Source organism: Clupea harengus, chromosome 22 (assembly GCF_900700415.2).
Source record: "Clupea harengus chromosome 22, Ch_v2.0.2, whole genome shotgun sequence".
In the NCBI taxonomy this organism is placed as follows: Eukaryota; Metazoa; Chordata; class Actinopteri; order Clupeiformes; family Clupeidae; genus Clupea; species Clupea harengus.
In genome coordinates, this window is record NC_045173.1 from 11,599,736 (window position 1) to 11,622,235 (window position 22,500).

The window sequence follows — 22,500 nt, forward strand, 5'->3', positions numbered from 1 at the left end:
GATCTCATTTGCCGTCACTGTGCGCCTATTTTCCTCTTCCTCAAGAGGAAAATGAAACTAAATGGTTGAAGCGGAAAGATAATATTGTAATGCCACCAAAAGAAATCATTAGGAATTGCCTCCCTTCTCTGCTTCTCTGCTGTCTCCCACACCACTAGTGAGTGTTAATGGCCCGTGTGTGTGTGTGTGTGTGTGTGTGTGTGTGCGCCTGGCTGATGTCTGAGCTGTGTGTTCTCACCAGCTGTGCTTTTTCACTCAGCAGGTCAAATCCTGGTGGGGCTGCAGCTCACAAGTGTGCCAAATAACACACGCCACACACACACATGCACACACGCACACATGTACACGCACGCACGCACACACGCACGCACGCACACACACATATTCACAGAGTAATGCATGGTGCACTGTATGGCCAGAGGGACATTGTTAATACTCTGCCATAGGGGATGCTCATGTCAGAGATTCACTTTGTTGCCATGGCAGCCCTCTCCCTCTCTCTCAGTGGGTGGAGCGGAGGAAAAAAAGAAAAGTACAGAAAAATGTCAGTGTTGTTTGATGCCAGAGAAGCATCTCCCTCTCCTTCCCTGTCTACCTACATCTCTCTGCTTCTCTGTCTTTCGTTCTGAGTCCTCGCTCGCTCACTCTCTCGCTCACACTCAGTCCTCCCCCTCTCTCCCCCCCCCCCCCCCCCCCCCCCCCCCTTGCTATTCGGCGCGCCGGGAGCTCTGCCTTCCTAGGCGCATGATTGGCTAAGCTGAACCCAGCCAGCCGCTGCGTCCTCCAGAGCCTGTTGTGAAGGCAGACTGCCACACACATTCTAATACATACACACATTCACTCACACACACACACACACACACACACACACACACACACACACACACACACACACACACACACACACACACACACACAGGCCCTGTGTGCTCCAGCTTGGCTGCATCCTGCATCCTCAGCCCCTGAGCAAACTGAGCACTCTCATCAGGCTGCCAAGCAGTTGCACACACATGCACATGCACACACAGAGGCACACACAGAGACAAACACACACACACACACACACACACACACACACACACAAATATCTAGACACACACAACTACATGCACATGCACACGCACACACACACACAACTGTCTCTCTCTTTCTCTCTGTCTCTCTCAAACACACACACACACACACACACACAAGCATTATCTTTCCATGCTTGGACACTGATGGTGGTGCATCTGAACATGGCTCACCAATGGAGCTATCTGGCCCACATAGCATTATCCCGGGTGTGGGTGATGAGCCCATGGTCAGTGTGCTGGTCTGTGTGGGGTTGAGCTTTGTCATGGTGAGGGATTTAAAACACATGTTCAGACAACAAAAAGCCTCTTTTCTCATTCGTCTGGTGCATTAATTTCAGACAGCAGGTGACTAAACCTTTCCCAGTGTCCCTAAGCACGTGTGTGTGTGTGTGTGTGTGTGTGTGTGTGTGTGTGTGTGTGTGCTGGCATGTACAGTATAAGAGAGAGGTAGATAAACACACACTTAAGGGTACTTAAGAATACTTAAGGTTCCCTCTCCTCTTTAGCTATGCAGAAAACAGGAGGTTGGAGACAAAAGCCTCTCAATTCTATCAAATGATGCCGTGCGTGCGTGCGTGCGTGCGTGCGTGCGTGCGTGCGTGCGTGCGTGCGGATGCTCTGTAACAGGTGCTGAGCGCATAGTTCATGTTTTCTACCAGAGCTCTGATGAAAGGGCTTTAAAGAAGACATACACACACACTCTTTCCTCTCTCTCTCTCTCTCACTCACTCACTCACACACACACACACACACACACACACACACACACACACACACACAAAATGTTATCAAAGGGCCTCCTGGTGGGGACAGTGGAGCAGAGCTGACCAGACCATCTGGCCACAAACCGAGGCGGAACTCCCTCAGTGTGAGGACTGCTATGCTTCCTTCTACTCCTGCAGCTCTCTCTTTCTCTCTCTACACCTGGCCCTCTCTCTCTCCTCTTTGCCCCCTTATTCGTTTTCTCTCCTTTTTTCCTCTCTATAATAATTAAGACCTTTGTCAGGTTTTTAATGGCACACACGACACACTGGAACACACACGTGCATATATGGAGGCGACACAGGACACACACACACACACACACACACGCAGGTAGGCCTGAGGTCGCGGGGAATTTATTTTCTGCTTTTTCACATCCTGGACCGTCCTTCCTCAAGGACCCCCCAGGAGCAGTGGGCAGCTTTGCAGCGCCCGGGGACCAAGTGAAGTGAACTGTCCATCTTTGGTCAGGGGTGGACATGAGTTCTGTTATTTTGCATGTTTTTACTGTTGGGGTTCTTAGTGGAGGAAACCCCTTGTGAACACGGGGAGAACATGCAAACTCCACACAGAAAGGCCCGGGAGATAGCCCACCTGAGCACTGTGCACTCTGGGGAGGACCTGCCCCCCAGAGCCAACAGCGCCCCATGCAGGAATCGAACCCATGACCTTCTTGCTGTGAGGCAGCAGTGCAAGCAGCTGAGCCACCATGCCACCTTTCATTCTTTCTTTTTTCTTTCTCTCTCCTTCGCTTTCTTACCTCGGTCCTCTGTTTCTTTCTTCCTTTTTCCCGGTCATGTCTGAGCCCGCATCAGCATCGGCTGTTGCCGCTCCTGGCGGGCGCTGCGTGCGCTGCGTGCGTGCCCCCCTCACAGCGTAGGCTGCTTTAGCTCGGAGGAAGCCCTGCCTGCAGTGTCTGTCTGCCTTTGTGTACCAGGCCGAGTCCACAGGCTGGCGCTGAGCTGTTCTGAGTCCGAGTGGCACAGGGGCACTGTTGTGGCCTCGTGGAGTCAGCGGTGGGTTTTTGTGTGTCTTGTGTGACTTTTGTCGTGGTCCTGGGGGATACGCCGTGTGTGTACGGCCAGGCAAATGACAGTGGTCAAATACAGCATCATACCTGCTGTGTGCTCTACTGTGAGTTATAGCCGGGTTAGCCACAGCCTGTCGGACACAGTGCAGATGTCAGTGGTTTGTGAAGCCTTCACCAGCGCACAGCGTGTAAATATTATATTGTGTAACCGTACCACACAGTCTGGTTTGATTGAAATGTTTTCTAACGGAGCTGCTATTCCTTGTAACCCCATAGGTTTTCCAGGTTGTAAGGCTGTACCTGTATCGTTCAACTGCCTGCCATGCTTACAAGCTAACACCGCTTGTTTCTGTGTTGATATTGTCAACAGACACCTTTAGGTATTCAGGAAAGAAGAGAGTGGTTTGGTCTTTTTGATCTTGTAAATGTGATGACATAAGATGCCCAGCTGAAGGTTTGAGTAAAGCCATGATAAATGTAGGGTAAAGATGGTTTCTACTGGGATTCTCAGTCTCTCTCTTTCTCCTTATTTCATGTTTTTCTGTGTTCCTCAAGTCTCTAACGAGAGAGATAGAGAGAGATTCACAAATCTGCCTTGCCCCTCAAACTCATCCCACTCGCTTCCTCTCCTCCCCCGTGTCTTCATATTCTCTCTCTCTCTCTCTCTCACTATCCACAGTGTGGTACAACTCCAGGAACAGGAAGTGACAGAACTCTAAAAATAGGGAAGCCAGACCTAGCAGAGAGAGTTGAGTGGCTACAGCCAGAGGAGTGGAGGAGTGGAGGAGTGGAGGAGTGGAGGAGTGGAGGAGTGGAGAAAGAAACATCGAGTGTGTTTGTTTGGTGTCTGGTGGTTGAATTCTGGATAGACACTAGAAACGAGATGGCAGGCATATATAGTGAAAGAAAAAAGAGGTAGGTGAGAGAGGGAAAGAGAGAGAACTATTTGTATTTACAAATAGTTTGAGCAAGAGAAGAACACATTTCAGGCCCAGGGATGGGAAGCACAGTGGTGGCTGTGGGAGAAGGAAGTCATGAGATGTTGGTTTGCCCTGTCTGTCTGTCTGTCTGTCTGTCTGTCTGTCTGTCTGACTACCCTTTGCGGAGGACAGGTATTGGTGGAGAAGAGAGGCACACTGACTGAAGACCCTCCCCTCCACAGTCACTCCACCTTCATGACTGCTCTGAGAGCAAAGCATCAGTGACTCAACAACAAGGGCCGCTCTGTGCCCCTCTCTCTCTCTCTCTCTCTCTCTCTTTCTCTCTACTGTCTCTCAAAAAATGTGGTGTAGGTACCTAAAGGCCCTATAGAAGATGTCTGATGTTCGAGAGACCTTCTCTAACCCACTGCTGGCGGTGGCTGACGGGGAGGTGTGCGCCTCCCTTTTGGCTGTCACAGCCTTCGCTCAGCGCACAAGAATGTGAAACCCTCCGACAAAGCAGCACAGACAGTGAAATTACAGGCGAGAAACCACCCCTCCTCCTGAAACCTCAAAAGGTGTGGTGGTGGTGAACTCTGTGGTTAGTGCTGCTCAGGCTCCAGAACAATGGGCGTGGGGTGGGGGGAAGGGGAAGGGGGGATTTACTCCAGAAAGTCACAGGCTTGTCCCTCACACTCCCTTGACAGAATGCAAGCAGGCCCAGAATTCATTACTATGTAGGTTATATTTAGTTTTTTTTTCTTTCTCTTCTACATTGCTTTGCTTTGAAGCTTGGCAACTCTCACTCTTACTTAACTGTTAACTCTCTCTGCCTTTGTCTCAGGCCCTCAGGAGCTAGTAGTTGTGAATTGCCATGTGCTAAATACTCAGAGGAAAGTGAACCTAACTGTGCTTCAGACAGGAACACCAACACTAAATCCTCCTTAAATCCTCCTGTTCTTCTTGTCTCATCCAGTGTTTCTTCCTTCCTTGCTTTTTTGCTGCATACCTTGCTCTTAGTCTCTCATGCTCTCTCTCCCTGCTTGTTCTCCCTGTCTCTCATCCCAGTTCTTTCTCCCCCTCTCTCATATTTCAGCCACTAGTCACTGCTTCCTCTGCCAGGCTGGCCCACCACAGCATGTGTTTGTTGATGGAGGGAGAGTCAGAGAGGGAGTGTCTCTCCCCTCTTTCTCTCTCTCTCTCTTACTCCCCCTCTCTCTCTTACCCTTCTTTTGCTATGTCAGCACTTCTAAAATTGCTGATGGTAAGGACAACACACACACACACACACACACACACACACACACACACACACACACACACACACACACACACACACACACACACACACAAGAAGTGTGCATACTGTGTGAAATAAACAGAACAGTTATGTGTGGGTGGGTTTGTGTGTGTGTATGATTCTGTATGTGTGTTTGTACATGCATCCATCTGGCCTGGTCGGATTTAAACCGTGGCTGTAAAGCCATGGTTCCCTCCCAGTTTTGCCTGTGGCCATTAACAAATAGAAGAATGTTTACATGTGTGAGTGTGAGTGTGTGTGTGTGTGTGTGTGTGTGTGTGTGTGTGTGTGTGTGTGTGTTCATGGTGCTTTTCATATGGTGTGTTTCATATGTTATGTTAAATGTGCTAGGAAACTGGTGGTTTCCTTGGTGGATGACAGTGCTGCTAAGTGGAGTCATGAGGGGTATGGGAAGGGTATGTGGAGTTGTTTGTGATAGCCTTGGACCTGACGTCGGTACTTCTCTCTCCACCCCCTCCTCCCTGTGTGTATCCTGTGAAGGCCTCGGCTGTGTGTATATCAGCCGCCGTGCCTGTGTGTAATGGCTCATTTGAGAGGAAGCAGGTCCACATAATTAGCATCCGTCAGGAGTGGTGGCAGCTCGTTTTTTTTACCCCCTGCCACAGCCATGTACAGTAACAAAGAGCCCATTAGCCACATTAGCATGCTAACAAGGTCCCTGCAGCAGGTTTAGGGAAGATTTAGCAGGTGGTGTAGTGAGGAGTGGAACAGATGAAAGTCATATGGGTTTAAAAAAAAAAAAAAGTTTCTAGACTCTTCAGACAAAGATACGTGTGTATAGAAACGATTGGGTGTGATTGCTGTCCTCGGGCTAGCTATGTTAAGTCAAACTGTGTGCTGGCATTTTATTTCATGAGGGCATTTGTGTGGGTGGGTGTCACATGATTGGGTGGTGATGCAGGGTGCAGGGACACAGTGGGCAGGTGGTGTGGAGTTCTCAGGGCCGTGTGTGTGTGTGTGTGTGTGTGTGTGTGTGTGTGTGTGTGTGTGTGTGTGTGCGCGTGTGTGCCCGCCAGTCTGTCTCCATGTGCAGTGCAGGGCCCACCCTTGCGGAAACAGAGGCGTGTGCCCCGTGCCGGAGATCTGGCTTGGCGGCCAGCAGCACTCTATTGTTCAGCTCGCCGCTCTGAATCCATCTCCCACCCACCCCAACCCCCTCCACCTCCACCTCCACCTCCACCTCCACCCCGCCTCTGTCACTCCCCTCTTTGTGTCTGTGTACCTCATCCCCCCCCCCCCCCCAGGCCTTTTTGACTTCTCTTTATCACCACCATACCAAGTCTAGGTTTTTTTTTTCTTCCTTCATAAGTCTGAGCTTCATCCATCCTAAGACTCCTACCTCCTCTCTGGCCCACTCTATGTATATATCTCTGTCTTCCTTTCATCCTCTCTCTCTCTCTCTCTCTCTCTCTCTCTCTCTCACACAGTAGTGTGGGGCGGGCTGTAGTAATTGCCTGTTCTCCCTGGGCGGCTGATGCCTTTTATTGGATTGGCGTAGGATTTCAGGGGCTGTGTTTAACACGCAGGCAGCCGCTGCAGCGCAAACACAGCCTGTGTTTAAACAGAGGCCCATTAACAGGGGATCGAGAGCGAGAGAGAAGGGGAAGGAGAGAGAGAGAGCGAGAAGGGGGGGTTGAGAGGGAGAGGTGCAAGGGTGGAGGGCGTGTTTAGTGTCGTTTAGGAGGAGGCGGGAGTGCTCAACGAGCGAAAGCTGTGTGCGTTAACACTCTGCTTTCTCTCTCTCTGTCTGTATCCCGCTCTTTCTCTCTATCTATCTTTCTCTCTCTCTCTGTCTGTCTCCCTCTCTTTCTCTCTCTCTTTTTCATCAATATCTTAAAACCCAGTGCTAATATGTCTGGCTACTCACTGCTAATGCTGCCCCACAAAATTCAGTCTCTTCTCCACTACATGCACACAAAATGGAAATGTGTGTCTTTATGTCAGTTTCCATGTTGGATGCACCGGACTGTTTATCTGACAATAGCTTGCGATTAGTTTTTTGGGGGAGAGAAAGGAACGCCTTCACACACACACACACACACACACACACACACACACACACACACACACACACACACACACACACACACAGAGAGAGAGCTAGCAGAGGGAGAAGCTGGAACACTGTGCTGAGGTTTATTTTTAAATCTCTGTATCCCACAGACAGGAACCAAGTTCTGGCAGAGGAGGATGGGAAGGGGGAGGAGAGAGAAGGGAGACGAGTGGGGTGGGAGTGAGGGATGGATGGAGCGGAAAAGAGAGGGGAGGGGAGTGGAGGATAAGCTGGAAAAGAGGAGTGAACTTCAGGTAAGGGTTAGGGGGTGTTAATTTGGCACCTGATGCCAGCGCTCTCGTGGGATTGCAGACGGAGGACTCTATTTTGGTTAGCATGGTGTGCTCACTGCGCGTGCAGAAATGACACAACAGAGTTTAGTGAAAAGAATGAACGTGTTGAGTAGACCTGGTGGTATTAGCTGTCCTGTATTAGGGAATCTTTATTATTTATTATTGCGGGTAATCTTTCTGTTCATGTTCAGCAATGTCATTATCTGTACCTGAGAATGAGTTTCTCATCACAGTGAGTAAAAGCATTCTATTAACCGGTCTGCATCAGTTTGCTGACAAGTCATTTATACACTGGTCAAACCCCTCACAAGTATTAGGGAAACTAACTTTACACCCAAACCACTTGCTGTTAGACTTGGTGGTTCACAGAACACCTTATCCTTATTTTTTGTGAAGACTTAGCTATTTGTGTCCAACACTATATCACTACTCCAAGTGCAATTTGGACCATTTGGACATAAAAAGATATTAATGTAGAGCAATACAAAATTGTTTGATTGAAAATATATGTATATCTCAGTGTTTCCCCTAGGTTTACAGCTTTGGGGGGGGGGGGGGCTGCGGCACGCTGCACGGTGCGCGGCCCGGCGTGGCGTGGCCACCGACACAAACGCTTAAAGGAATCATGGTGTTCATGTGTTTCTTTTAATGACAGCAGTCAATATAACGACTAAACATCGGAACATGTCTTTTTATGGCAATTATCCACAAAGTGTGCAGCTTTTGTCGCTGCACCGGTGTATCTTTCTGGGCTTCTGGAAGAAACATTTTTAAGATATTTGCGGCCTAAAATTCCTGATTTCGCAGGAGCTTTTCCAAAAAGTTGCGATGAAAGTTTTGATTTTTAGGTTTTTGTTGCAATGAAATTGGCGAAACAAGTGAAAGTTGCGATAAAAAGTTATGAATTGTCCTCTTTGTAATTATAATTGAGTTATTTGTTGAAAATAATTGATTAATAAACAAACATTAATTCATCAAGAACAAAACGATTGAGAAATGGTCCTCTTAATAACCTAACCAATATGCCAAACAAAAGATTACCAGGACTACAAAAATGTAGCAAAATAGGCTTTACTTATCCACAACGAAGTGCACATGTTGGCATTACAAAAGGACCAGTACGACTGAATAAAATGTTATGAATGTCTCAGCCTTCATATGACGAAAAAAACAAAAAAAACCAGCCTGTGTCACTATGATCTGTCGCGTCATCTGACGTCCTGCCTGTGTTTCTGCCGTTCTCATTGCTTATCAATCTGTTTTGCTATCCTTGTTTATTTATTTTATCCGTATAGGTGTTGATGTTCAATTTCATATATTAATTTAAAGTCGTCCAATTTCAAGTCATCCATTCTTCAACACTAGCTGCTACCTTGTCTTCAAACAGAAAGTAACGTTAAATCTCCATGGCAGCAGCTCTTGAGGGTTTGGCAAATAATCGGATTTATTGCTTCCTTCATTATTCACAGCAAAATAAATAATTTTCGTTACATTTCATAGATTTATTACCAGAGTCTATGTAAAAAGGGCCACGCACAACTCGCGGAAAATGATAAAAAATGGAAGCCAGATCTATTTCTGAATTTTCGGTGCGGACATTCTGTACGTACGTTCTGTTTCCTCGTCTGTTGTAGCCATTCTCATTGGGCCTCATTGTCGACCCTACCTAGGAAAAGATCTCTGCCGGATTCATAAACGCCTGGATATTAGTTTTTTAAAGCTTAAAAGTGTCCGTAGCTGTGCACTGATTCTTAAGCCCAATTCTGTCCGCTGGTGATAATTGTAAACGTGCGACCATGTAGAGACAGAAATTACATGCCGTCGTGTAAATAAGATAAATAACATAAGGCTATTTATTTTGCTTAATAAAAGAACAAGCTATAGACCTGTTCTATAGGAAAGGTAACCTTAAATTGCTTCCGTTGTGATCTGGCGCTTTATAGAAAATAAAATTGAACAAAATTAACTTGACCTTCCAGGGGGGGGCGGGGGGTGCCGTTGGGGGGGCGGGGCGCCCCCCTAATATAACGGTAGGGGAAACACTGTATCTATTTCTGTGTTTGATCATAAATGGAGATGAGTTGATTTGCTGAATTGAGCATGTCTGCCTATTTAAATCAGGATCTGAAGGTTTCAGTGCAGTGTCAGTGATAGACCAGAGAGATGTGAGAAAGGAGGAGTGAACAGAAAAAACTTTTTTACAGACAGAAAATAGAATGCCTCAATTTAGATGCTATTTTAAAGAATTTAGTTAATGCTTCATGCTAATTTAATAGAAATGGGCACTTGCATACAAATGCTCTTAAGGCACACAATGCACTATTGCAAGATTTCCTGCAAAGTTATGTTTGAAGGATGAAAGTATTTCAACATGAAATAGATTTATGATCGTTGTTGTGAATGACCACTGTCATTTATTAGCATATAGCAGCTATTATCCCAATTTCAAACAAATTAGCCATAAGATGTAGATGCTACAACGAACTACAACATGTTTTCCTCTGTTACTCTTTCTATATACAACATTTATTTTGTTTTCAAATCCTTATGTAACATTTACAAAATGCAAATGGTCCTCTTTCACCTGTTGAAGCGGTCAAATCGTTCAGCCTACTACTTGGGCCAGGTTTCCCAAACTGCTTGGACCCCGAAGGTCACAGCTTGCAGCTATATTTAAACATACTATTACGATGCCATATATTCCTGTCCAAGTGAGTCTACATTTAGTATTTACTCCACAATAAGTATCGTTTACAAACATATTCCTGCCCTCAACTAAATAATCCTACATTTTAAATGTGCATGCATATGTTTTAAAACTTTGTAAATAAATGCCAAGTACAGTTATCACATTGTTGCTTATTTATATGTAAATTTCACAAAAAGCTCAAACTCACAGGTACTGTTTCACACCCTATCAGTGTACAGCCACCACATCCACAAACTATAGTTCCTTACATTTTCACTCAGAATAACATATACAACAAACTTTTTACCCATTTTTTGCACACTTTTCTTGGAATGGACAATATCTTGTTATTTCACTTAATCCTTGCCCTTTATCTGACTTCATGATGCGATCATATTACACACTGCTATGCGGTGTGTCTTGTTGATTCACCATTTAGTATAGGTGTGGAACCTACATTTGTGGATGGCAATCTGAATATTTCATATTTTAGTGTTGCCACATTAAGTGTCGGAAGTGGCTCTAATTTGATTGTGGTGTGTGTGTGTGTGTGTGTGTGTGTGTTCCTTTCACCCTGTTAATTAAAGGGCCGTTTGCCATAATGAGCTCATTTCACAGTCTGATGAACTCAAGCACCACACACACACACACACACACACACACACACACACACACATACAAACACACTTATACACAAAACAAGCACTTATACAGTACCCTCTCACACATTCGTATACATACACACACACACACATACACAAATGAGCCCAAACACCTAAAGCTACTTCAGTCCAAATCATCTATAAATCAGCTTGCTGAAATTGACGACCTTAAGGGGATGGGCTCTCAGTTTGTGAGTGCAGGTATGTGTTTATGTGTGTGAATGTGTGTGTGAGAGAGAGATAGAGACAGTGCAAGCATGGTATTGAGTTTATGAATACTGGATTTATGTAAAGTGTTACCGATTTCACACGTTTCATTTAGACACATTAATGAGGGTCATGAATGCCTCGTAGTGATTGACATAAGTGTATATATGATAATTTATACATAGTAATTACTGCACTCATAAAGCTCAACAATGTTATAGTATAAGCCCTTACAGCTTGAAGTATCAGAATGCTGAATAAACCATCTTTAACCTCTTGATAATGGCATTGATGCATCTTTGCCTTATGTTAAATGATGTTTATTCACCAAAGACTCTTTATGGAGCCATGTGTGACTTCATACAAGCTTTCATAAGAATAATTGTTTAGGGCTACAATATCATAATGCTTTATGAGTGCAGGCATGTCTATTTATAAGTAATTATGCGGATCAATCACTATAATGCATCATGAATATTTTATAAACATTCAAAAATGTGTTTTATAAAGCTTTAAGGATACTGGGTTTTAGTAAAGTGTTGTGCGTGTTTGTAATGATTGTAAAACTTAGAACAAAAATCCTTTAGTTTAGACCATGCCTACACACACACACACACACACTCTCTCTCTCTCGGCAGCTTAAACATCCACATCCACCCTACACATGCTCCTTCAGACTCGTGGATTAGCCTGGGGAAACACATGCTTTACACACATGAGTCTGGCTTAGGAGGAAGGATGTACATCCGCTGTCATTCCTCTGTGTGTTAGAGAGAGTCAGTGTGTGTGCCCTCAAACAAATGCATTAGCTTTGTTAAACACGTGTGTGTGTGTGTGTGTGTGTGTGTGTGTGTGTGTGTGTGTGTGTGTGTGTGTGTGTGTGTGTGTGTGTGTGTGTGTGTGTGTGTGTGTGTGTGTGTGTGTGTGTGTGTGTGTGTGTGTGTCTACGTATGTACAAAGATGTTGCCTTTGCCAAATGCACGTCAGGTCAGGGCCAGACTTGTGCCAGAATTTGTTGCTTTGAATGAGACTTCATCTTCTGATACTACAACCTTCTGCGTCCTCACCAAGACATGCCACAGTTCTTCCACTCAACTGCACTGAAACTTGATATTCATCCATACAAGAATATTAACAGCACATCCTCTGGAAATGATAAGTATCTAATTAACGAGCGCTGGGCTGAACAACAGACTCCTTCTAAGGGGGTTCGTCTTATTTTGAATTAGAGTTTGATCAAAGCATTCATCCATCAAATTCCTTGAACCGACCATTGGGATTATTCTCATTAGCATCTGAGGCTCTGTCCTGTTTTTTTTATTAGTCCTCTAGGTTTACTGTCTAGGGATACATCTGTCACTCAAACTACATCCATAAACATCCATCTGCCCACACACTGAGGACTAGTTTGCTGTGTACACTGTGCGCCATGTATGGGAGTATGAAGGTGACTGCAAGGTCAGTGGCTTTCCGGGCCCCCCTGTAGGTTACAGATGGGAGTGACTGCTCCTTGAGGTTGGTGGCAGTGGATGGGAATGGGTTTGAAGGTAGACGGGTGGGGCAGGGTACAGTACGTAAGTGCATGTGGGAATGTATGCGTCTGTTGGAAGTTTGGGAGTCGTCTTCCCTCACCGCAGTGCTTTGTTGATGCTGAAAGGATGATAGGATGGGCAGAATCAAGGGAGGAGAGGAAGGGATGGAGGCATTTGTCATCAATGGATGACTGGGTTTCTTTCATTCGAAAGAAGGTGTAAAGACAGGAGCAGGAAGTAGTGGAGTGGATATGTAGACACCTTGTATGTAGAGACCTTTTGTCAAATGCGTTTGCTGAAGTCATGGTACCACTGTTGTTTTAAAGAGATCATGTTTAATGTTCTCTCTCTCAAACACAGGTCAGCTGTTTTAGCTGAGAAAGGGGAGAGAATTGTATGTGGACAGTGGCTGCTTTACCCACATATTGTATTAGTACAGAGCTGGTTTTCATGTGCTATTCTGTTATCAGGAGATGGCAGAGCCACCCACCAAAATGGCGATTGTGGAAAATCAGTGCAGGTTGGTCTCCTCTGTAATGGAGCGCCTTCTCTAAAAAATGCTGTCATTTTTCTGGCAAGGGAATAAGGAGGGAGCGAGAGAGGGGGGGGGGGTTTGGGAGAGAGAAAGAGAGAGGTTGAGCCATGGCTGGTTGCTTCCTGTACATTATTGGCAAAGCTGTCCACTGCAATCAGCAGAGGGGCTGGGGGGAGGGGCCACCGGAGCAGGAGGTTGCTATAACAACCGCACCTTGGTGTGTTTCTCTCTCTCTCTCTCTCTCTTTCTTTCTCTCTTTCTTTCCGTCTCTCCTGACAAATGACTCTCTGCTGTTGGTGAGACTCAGAGCCAGTGCTGCTGCTTCAGTCGCACGAAAGCGCAACCGCCTGTCTGAAGAGCCCCCACCCCCTCCTCTTTCCCCTTCTCCTGCTCCACTGCCTCCCTTCCCTCCTCCCTCTCTGCCTCCTCTTCTCTCTCTCTTCTCTTCCTCTGTTTTTGCTCATTCTGTGTGTTCTTCCACTGTGTAACAGGCGTGAGAGCAAGTGTGTGTGTGTGTGTGTGTGTGTTTTGTGTGTGGGTGTGCATGTGTGTTTTGATTATGTGTGTGTGTGCGTGTGCGTGTGCGTGTGTGTGTGCGCGCGCACACGGATGTGTGTGAGCTACAAAGGGCTTTAACACACGGTGGATGAAAAAATAAACAACCCTCTGTTATCCGCCTCCTTTCTCCTACTTTGGTGTCTATCTCTCTTTCGCCCCCTTTTTTTTCACCCTTCCTCTCCCCTCTCCCTCTCCCTTCCCTCTCTCTCTCTCTAATGTTCGAAGGAGCTTTTTGGATCAGAACATCTTGCTCTTTCTTCTCCACACATTCACTCCTCTGTGTGTGTGTGTGTGTGTGTGTGTGTGTGTGTGTGTGTGTGTGTGTGTGTGTGTGTGTGTGTGTGTGTGTGTGTGTGTGTGTCTGTGTGTGTGAGCCCCTCCTTGTTCACAGTGGAGAGTCGCTTCCCTCCTCCCTCTCTCTCTCTTTCACTCTCTTGGTCGCAGCGTTCAGTTCGCTCGCCTAGCGATAGCGACAGCGCTGCCGTGGCTGTCGAGCCAGGGCTGGTTGCCGGGGCGGGTTGTCGGGCTAGCCCGGCTGGTAATTACACGGCTGAGCGTGAAGGCGCGGTGTTTAGCCGCCTCTATAGGTTGCTTTTACGACGGGGCTGGTGCTAAGCACCCATAATTAGAGAGATTTCGCTCGCAGACTACTTTGGGTGATGGCTATTATTGACATCAATCACCTGCTTCTCTCACGCAAAATATGAAATAGAGAGCGAGGGAGAGGGAGAGGGAGAAAATGATATGGGGGGAGAGAGAGAGCAAGAGAAAGACAAAGCTACACCTTGTAGATGGAATGGAAGGAAAGAAAGAGACGGAGGGGAAAAAAAGGAAAACGAATGAGTATGGGGCATATTTATGTGGTAAACTGACAGAGGAGATGGTCTGGGCAGATTCTGAGAAGACTCGTTGTTTTTCATCCATTCCACACACCCCCCCCTCCCCTCCGTCAGTGTCTCTATCTGTCTATCCCTCTCTGTCTCTCTCACTGTCTCTGTCTGTGTCTATCCCTCTCTCTCTCTCTGTCTCGTGTCGGGGTGTGGAGGAAGCCGTCAGTTGCGGTTTCCTCGTCGCATGGGGGAGGTGAGTGACAGCCAGCCTAATCGTCTTTATGGCACGATGAATGCTATTAATATTGACAGGCGTCGTGTCGCCCGGCTGCACCCCGGCACCCCACCCACTGGAGGCAAAAAAAAGGGTTGAGGGAGACCACAACAACAATAACACATCCTACCATTTGCCTCAAATGAGCTGGGTCTGAGAAAAAGAGCACATGAGAAGAGATAAAGAACGATAGAGAGAGAGAGAGAGAGAGAGAGAGAGAGAGAGAGAGAGAGAGAGAGAGAGAGAGAGGGAGAGAAAGAGATAGACAGGGAGAGATATGGGTGCCCTAGTTTGTATCTTGATTATCTTTTGCTCTTTTTTTTTTCTATGATGCTGGTGAGTAAACATGGGTCGTCTTTGTTTTCCGATGTGCTCTGACTCCTGTCGTCGCCGTGGGGATAGACGGAGAGAGGGATGAAGGACATGCAGGAAGAAGAACAAGAAGAGGAGGAGGAGGGGGAGGGGGATGCATATCCATGAATCTCGTTATTTCAGAATTTCATTTGGCACGTCTGAGTGGAGTGGCACGCATGAGACTCACACACACATGCTAAAACACACACAAGCACATGCTAAAACGCACTTGCAAACACAAACACACACACACACACACCACTCTCCTGAGGGGTCGGATATGAAGGGGAGACTGATCTTGCAGTTAGATGTTGGAATTTGCCAGTGGTTCTAGAATGGTTCATTCCTGGCCTGTAATGAGTGCCTGTGTGCACACAAGCAGACAAAACACACACACACACACACACACATGCCATCAAGCCCTGATGAAACAGCCAGTGTGGGTGATCAACATTCTCTAATTAGCAACAGAGTACATCGGCACATACGCACTAACACACACACACACCAACACCAACACACTTACCCACACACATATGCACACGCTTTTGATACCCTCATACAGCTTTCATTGAGTTCAGTTGGTGATGTGACCTGTGCATTTTGTGCAGGACCAAATTAAGAACCCAATGGAAATATTTCCACAGCCTTCCATGTTTTGTCTTCTTTAAGCAATCATGGGATTTCCATTGCTCAGTTACTCTTATTTAATGTAAACACTGACCTCCCATGTTCTCCTTGCGGTTTTGCATATTAGGACAGAAGCTGCTAGCCATATGTCTCATACTGTACTGTGACAGCAGGTAATTTTCATCATCAGCTGATGACAGCATCTTCCCGTTTGATTCATTATCCTTATCAATCTTCTCCTCCTGCTGCAGATACGGATGCTGTAGAGGAATAGGCCCCAGGCACATCTGAATACAAAACTGGGCTCTTTCCTCTCCAGGGCACAGATCAAGTGTAACTGGGTTTGACTGTATATTATGGAGACCGTTCATTGGCACCTTAGCTTTATATAGGTATAGCTGGAGCTCTCCCAAAGATAATTTTCAGGGAAAGTATGTCGGTTCCTTCAAGCACTCATCCACCGTAGGTATTGACACTTGGATTGTCTTACTCACTTCCAGCGTTCTTGAAAAAAGCTCAAGGTTATTGGGTTATTGGGAAACAACAAGCACTTCACCTCAAATGAACACAGTATCTTACTTTTGGAGTATTTCGGAGTGGCTTTCAATGTGTATTACAGGCATGGTGTCCCCCAAAAATGGCCTTGCCATTAAGACCTGTGTGTGTGTTGTATTAGTGTGTATATGTGTCTGGACTGACCTGGAGTTTCTATCACAATGTTGCTTTTTCTTGCCAGTTAAGAGTCTGTCAGTTCTTGTTTGGGGGATTTTCACCCATTCTTCCTTGCAAAAGGCTTCTAGGTTATTGGGATGTCTAGTATGCCCTGCTCTTTTGAGGTCTATCCACAGTTTATCGGCGTTGTTTAGTTTAGGGGACTGTGAAGGCCAGTGCAAAACCTTGTGGATTTTTCTGTGTGTTTAGGGTGATTATGATGTTGTGGAGCCATCCTCTTTTCATCTTCAGCTTTTTTTTTATAGATAGTGAGATGTTTGCCTCCAGAATTTGCTGTTATTTAATTTAATTTAATCAAATCCATTCTTCCCTCTACCAGTGAATTGTTCCCTGTGCCACTGGCTGCTACACAAGCCTAAAGCATGATCGATCCACCCTTGTTAGAAAGGTGGTGTTCTCATGAAATTCTGCACCCTTTTTTCTCTAAAACTTTCCAAAAAGTTCATTAGTCCACAGTCAACTTGTTTCTAAAATGCATCAGGCTTGTTTGGATATTCCTTTGCAAACTTCTGATGCTGAATTTTGTGGTGAGGACGCAAGAAAGGTTTTCTTCTGATGACTCTTTCATTAAGGGGATATTTGTGCAGGTGTCACTGCACAGTAGAACAGTGCACAACCACTACAGAGTCTGCTAAAACTTACAGAAGGTCTTTTGCGGTAGTTTTGATTTGCATTTCTAGTTATCCTACTAGCAGTTCTCCCTGAAAGTTTTCTTGGTCTTCCATGCCTCACCTTGACCTCCACCGTTCCTGTTAACTGCTATTTCTTAAATACATTACGAACTGGGCTACCTGAAGATGCTTTTCTATCTTCTTATAGTCTTCTCCTGCTTTGTGCTCATCAATTATCTGAATTTTCAGAGTGCTAGGCAGCTGCTTAGAGGAGCCCATGGCTGCTGATTGTTGGGACAAGGTTGGAGGAGTCAGTATTTATAAAGCTTTGAGATGTGCATCACCTGGCCTTTTTTTAACAGCGATTGTGAAAAGACCATAGCTGTAACAAGCTAATTAAGGTCTGAGACCTTGGTTCAGGTTATAGAAAGCTCGGGGTGCCCAAACCTTTGCATGGTGCTCCTTTCCTTTTTTCACTCAGAGGTTGTACAAAACAAAGATAGAATAGTATTCTTGCTTAAAATGTTTGAAACTAATGTTTCATCCAGGGGCCAGGGGTGACCAAACCTTTGCATGTATAGCATCGCACTGTATAGGCTGTTACAGAGGGAGCAAGGCATGTATACTACAGCACTGTATAGGCTGCTACAGAGGGAGCAAGGCATGTATACTCTAGCACTGTATAGGCTGTTACAGAGGGGGCGGGCTTGTATACTACAGCACTGTATAGGCTGCTACAGAGGGAGCGGGCTTGTATACTACAGCACTGTATAGGCTGCTACAGAGGGAGCAAGGCATGTATACTCTAGCACTGTATAGGCTGCTACAGAGGGGAAAAGGCATGAAGACCCCTGTGTTTTCATCATGGGCTGGTGCATCCAAATACATCAGGATGTAGAAATCGGCAGGTGTATACGCACCACCTTTTGAATTATAACACTGAGTGGGAAAGATGGATTCAATCCTAAATCTGACCAGTGAGTTCACACCCTTGCGTCATGTGGCCTGTAAGTTCCTATCAGTGAAGTACTGGAAACGACAGATTGGTCATAAAGACAAATGTGAGGGTATTTTGCATTGAACTAAATATGAATCAGGCTATTGCAAGGGGCAGGAAAGCTATGACAATATCTTTGGTGTAGTGGCAGCACAAACCTGATATTTTCACCACCACATTAGTCCTGTGTATCTGTGTGGGTGTGTTGATGTGAATGTACATCTGTGCCTACGCGCATGTTTGTGTGTGTGTGTGTGTGTGTGTGTGTGTGTGTGTGTGTGTGTGTGTGTGTGTGATCTAGAACCTTATCACTGAGCAACGCTGAGTGAGCTCGTAACAGCCAGCGCTGTGTGCACGTAATGACTGAGACAAATGAAGCAAGAGCCACTGGTGTAACAAGTGCTTGCCCAAGTGTGAACAATGAAACTTCGTCTACTACCGTTCCTCTCTTTCCCTTCTCCTCGGGATGGTGATTAGGCCCAGTAGGCATTTGTGATCGCGTCATTGTTTCATCCAAACAGCGGTTTGCCTCCAACTGGTTTAGAGGCTGTTAATGTGTGCTGGCATGTCGTGTTGGCCAAAGGGCAGGTGGTGGTGTTTAAGCACTTTCTGCCGTGGCAAAAGGCACCACGTGCTTGAGAGACCTCTGGCTCAGTGTGCTACTCTTCCTTGAATTAGCCCCCTAATTGCCTCTCGAGAGGGAGATGACGTACGCATATATTCAAAAGCACTGGACTGTGGGACGTGTAGCATAACAAGAGGTCTCATCTTGAATGTTTGTAGCACATTTGTAGATGGTGGAACAATAGAAGACAAAGTAGATATGTTTTCTTTGTTGTTCTCTGTTGCTGTTGTGTCTGAGAGAGATATTGGTTGGAGGAAATATCTAGGGTGTCTGAGGTTCTTCAGATGAAACATTTGTATACCTTACTGTCTCTGGTGCTGCACCTAAATGGTGATAAAAGTACCTTTGACCTTGACCTATTTTCAAATAGTGATTTAATCTTCTTCTACAAATTTGAGGTATGGCTAGCTCCATAGGAGATCTGTCTGGTAAAAGCCTTGATATTCCTTGAAGTCTCTCCTGAAAATGTTGTTGGGATGAGTGTATGTGGCAAAGTGGCACTGAGTCCAAATCCTGAGAAATGTAATTCTGGTGTACCACCATATTAACGTTATCTGAGTTTCTGAGGAAACAGCACTGACCATGATGGGGTGGAGGTGAAGGACATTTTACAGATGCAGGGAGCTTTTACTCTGTGTAATGTCTAGCTAGCATTTAGTAAAACAGTGCAAGGATAATTCACTACTTGCATAGATAGGGTGCAGCCTCTTCATGTGTTCCTTGGCATAGGTAACATTGTTTGAGCCAAATTGACACATTTTTAAAACAATGCTCAATTTTGAAACAGTGTTCTCCTTCAGTATTGTCATCCATGTATTAACCATGTTCCTCTGTCTCTGTTTTCTGTACAGCTACAAGAGACAGTGAAAAGGAAACTGGACAGTGCTCGCTCACCTTTGAACGGGGACCAGAATGGCATCTGCGATGGGAATTACTCCCCGAACAACAAGAGGCTACGGAAGGAGAGTGGTTTGGACTCACTGGGGAGCTTACCCAACAATGTACCGCCCATCTCACCCCTGCATCAAATGGACATTAAGCCACCTCTGGGGATCAACAACATTGCAGGAAATGGAAATGTTGGAAGCAACCACATCACTGGGCGGCCTGAAGATCTTGGCAAGAATGGCGGTCTGCCTGATATCAAACTGAATGGGTCGCTGGACCTAGACGATAGCTTCAGTCTTCTCAAAGACATGAAGCAAGAGCCTCTGGACGATGTTGGTGGAATGGAGTCATCGGACACGGCCCTGTCAAACCAGAACAAACTGTTTTCAGATTTCAACCTCAATGACCAGGAGCTTCAGGAGCTGATTGATGAACTAGCCAACACAGTGCCTGAGGACGACATGCACGACCTGTTCAATGAAGAGGACGACTTTGACGAGAAGAAGGAGGCGGACTTCACACGACCACCAGGCCAGACATCACTTCCCCAAGACCCACCTCCGTCTGTGCCAGCACCAGCGCCCCTGCCACCCACCCAGAACAGCCAGATGCCCATGGGCTCCCCTCAGGTGCGGCCGTCCTCTTCGGGGCCACCTTTCGCCACTGCAGCCAGTGCTACACCGCCCCAGCAGCCCTTGCAGCAGTCTCCGGCTGTGGCCATGGCATCGGGGTCACCGGCTAACTGTGTGGCACAGTCACCACAGGCGCCCACTCAAGCTCAGACGCAGGCGCCCAGGCCTGGCAATGGATACATGATGAACACGGGTCCGGCAGTAGGGCCGGTGGGGTCGACGTCGATATCTGCCGGAGGTCCAGGGCCAGGAGGAGGTGGAGGTGGCGGCCCGGGACCAGTCCCCGTACCAGCTGCCCCCAACTCCGACCTTTCCCCAGCAGAGCAGCTGAAACAGATGGCAGCCCAGCAGCAGCAAAGAGCGAAACTCATGCAGCAGAAGCACCAACAGCAGCAGCAGTCACAGGCTGCAAACTGGTCGCCCGCTGGTCCCCCTACCAGTCCTTATGGGGGACCCTTCAACCCTGACAAACCAAATAGCCCCATGATGTACCCACAAGCCTTCAACACGTCCAACTCCATGGTGCCAGCCATGGCCGGGAACCCGCAGAAGCCCGGCATGAACAACTACCTCCAGCAGAATCACATGAACATGATGACTCCGCAACAGCAGCAGCAGCAGCAGCAACAGCAGCAGCAGCAGCAGCAGCAACAGCAGCAACAGCAGCAGCAACAGCAGCAGCAACAGCAGCAGCACAGCAGCAGCAGCAGCAGCAGCAGCAGCAGCAGCAGCAGCAGCAGCAGCAGCAGCAGCCACCAAACAACCTGACAGCTCAACAAGCAGCTATCCTCAAACAGCAGCTGTCCTACAGCAACACCAAGCCTCTGAGCCACTTCAGTGCACTCGACCACATGGGCCAGAGAATGACGCCGCCCATGGCCAACCAGGGGAAAAGCCCTATGATGCCATACATGCAGGGCCCAACAGGGCAGGGTGGAGGTCCACCTCCAGCTCAGGGGCCAATGCCTGGACAGACAGCTCACCTGAGTGAGGAGCAGAAGAGGATGCTGCTGATGAAGCAAGGCCTGCCCTATGGACCCCTTCAGACTCATGCACAGGTGAGCATACTCATTTTTCTAAACCACTAGCAAAAGCTCCAACTGGGCTAACGTAAACGAAAGGCTTTTGGGTAAACAAGCACTTCAATAATGACACATGATTGATCCCTGGAGGTTAGGACTTTGATTATTAGTGCTTTGCTTCTTGAAAGGATGTATGGATGGTGGATAGCATAAATGATTAAACCTCTGTGAAAATATCTTGTTAGGATTTTCTTCAAGAAGAACGAAGAAGACTTCAGATTTATAGTTGATAATTGATGATCATCTCAAATTAGAATGGGTACATTTGATCAATTATCTCAAAGATGAGACTTTGTCTAAACAGTCTAAGAAATGTGTTGAACTATTGAACAAAGACATTGAACTGAGAAATAATGACTGCCCTAGCATCGAAAAACCTACTTTGATAGAAGTAGACAAATCATGCGTCAGAATCAACCCTTCCTTTTTATTCCCCTTGCTTGAGTTGTGCTTGGAACGGATCGGTATGAGATGGCATTGATGCACTTGGCTTTTTCTGTGTTCGGGTATTCATGAGCCCCTTTTCCATAATTCTATATATTATGCCTTGTGTGATGGGCAGGCAAGCTAAAATGGTGGCCGTTGCCTCAGCAACAGCTAAGGCTTGGAGTAGGAAATCAACACTGTAATATTTCAGCCTAATGTCTAGGCACCAGCCCCTGGTATTCCTAGGAGGGCCAAAAACACATCGCTTTGTCTCAGATCTCTTGGTGCCAAGTTCTCCACAGCTATCGTGCCCCAGTCTATGAAATTGATTGTGTTTTCTAATATCGAAGTTAGCAAAATGAGGCAAATGATCATATGCCCTGACCGTATTCTCAAGATAGTATAGTGGACCATGTACCTTAGGCCTATGTATGCTTAAGAGACAGGGCATCGTGATGTGTTTAATGGGTCTGTTTCATCCACTCTGCTGATGGCATCTAATTCTCAGAGGTGAGATGTGCCCTCTCTACCACAGCGTGTGCTCTTTCTCTCCTGCTCTCTCTTTCTCTCTTTCTTTCTCACTCTCTCGCTCCCTCCCCCCTCTTCATTCCTCCCTGTAGCCACCCAGAGACACTCAGCACCAATAAAAGACCAGATTTATGGCGATGGGCCCTTTGTGCCTGCCACAAGGAAAATGCAGCAGAAAAGGGGTGGGGGTGGGGGGGTGGGGGCGAGAGAGCACAGAAAAGAGGGAGGAAGGAAGGGAGGAATTGAGAAATTG

At 46.5% G+C, this 22,500-nt stretch overlaps 2 protein-coding genes across 2 annotated transcripts in view; both read left to right on the forward strand.

Moving 5' to 3' along the window:
* maml3 (mastermind-like transcriptional coactivator 3) overlaps window positions 1-20,979 on the forward strand; it is a 65,413-nt gene extending 44,434 nt beyond the window's left edge. Inside the window, exon 2 of the mRNA XM_031559728.2 lies at window positions 19,543-20,979. Within this exon, the coding sequence (XP_031415588.1) occupies window positions 19,543-20,979 (1,437 nt within the window). The remainder of the gene's footprint in view (window positions 1-19,542) is intronic.
* Window positions 20,974-22,500, forward strand: part of LOC105908375 (mastermind-like protein 3) — a 42,599-nt gene continuing 41,072 nt past the window's right edge. Inside the window, exon 1 of the mRNA XM_012836875.3 lies at window positions 20,974-21,269. Within this exon, the coding sequence (XP_012692329.2) occupies window positions 21,063-21,269 (207 nt within the window). The 5' untranslated portion in view covers window positions 20,974-21,062. The remainder of the gene's footprint in view (window positions 21,270-22,500) is intronic.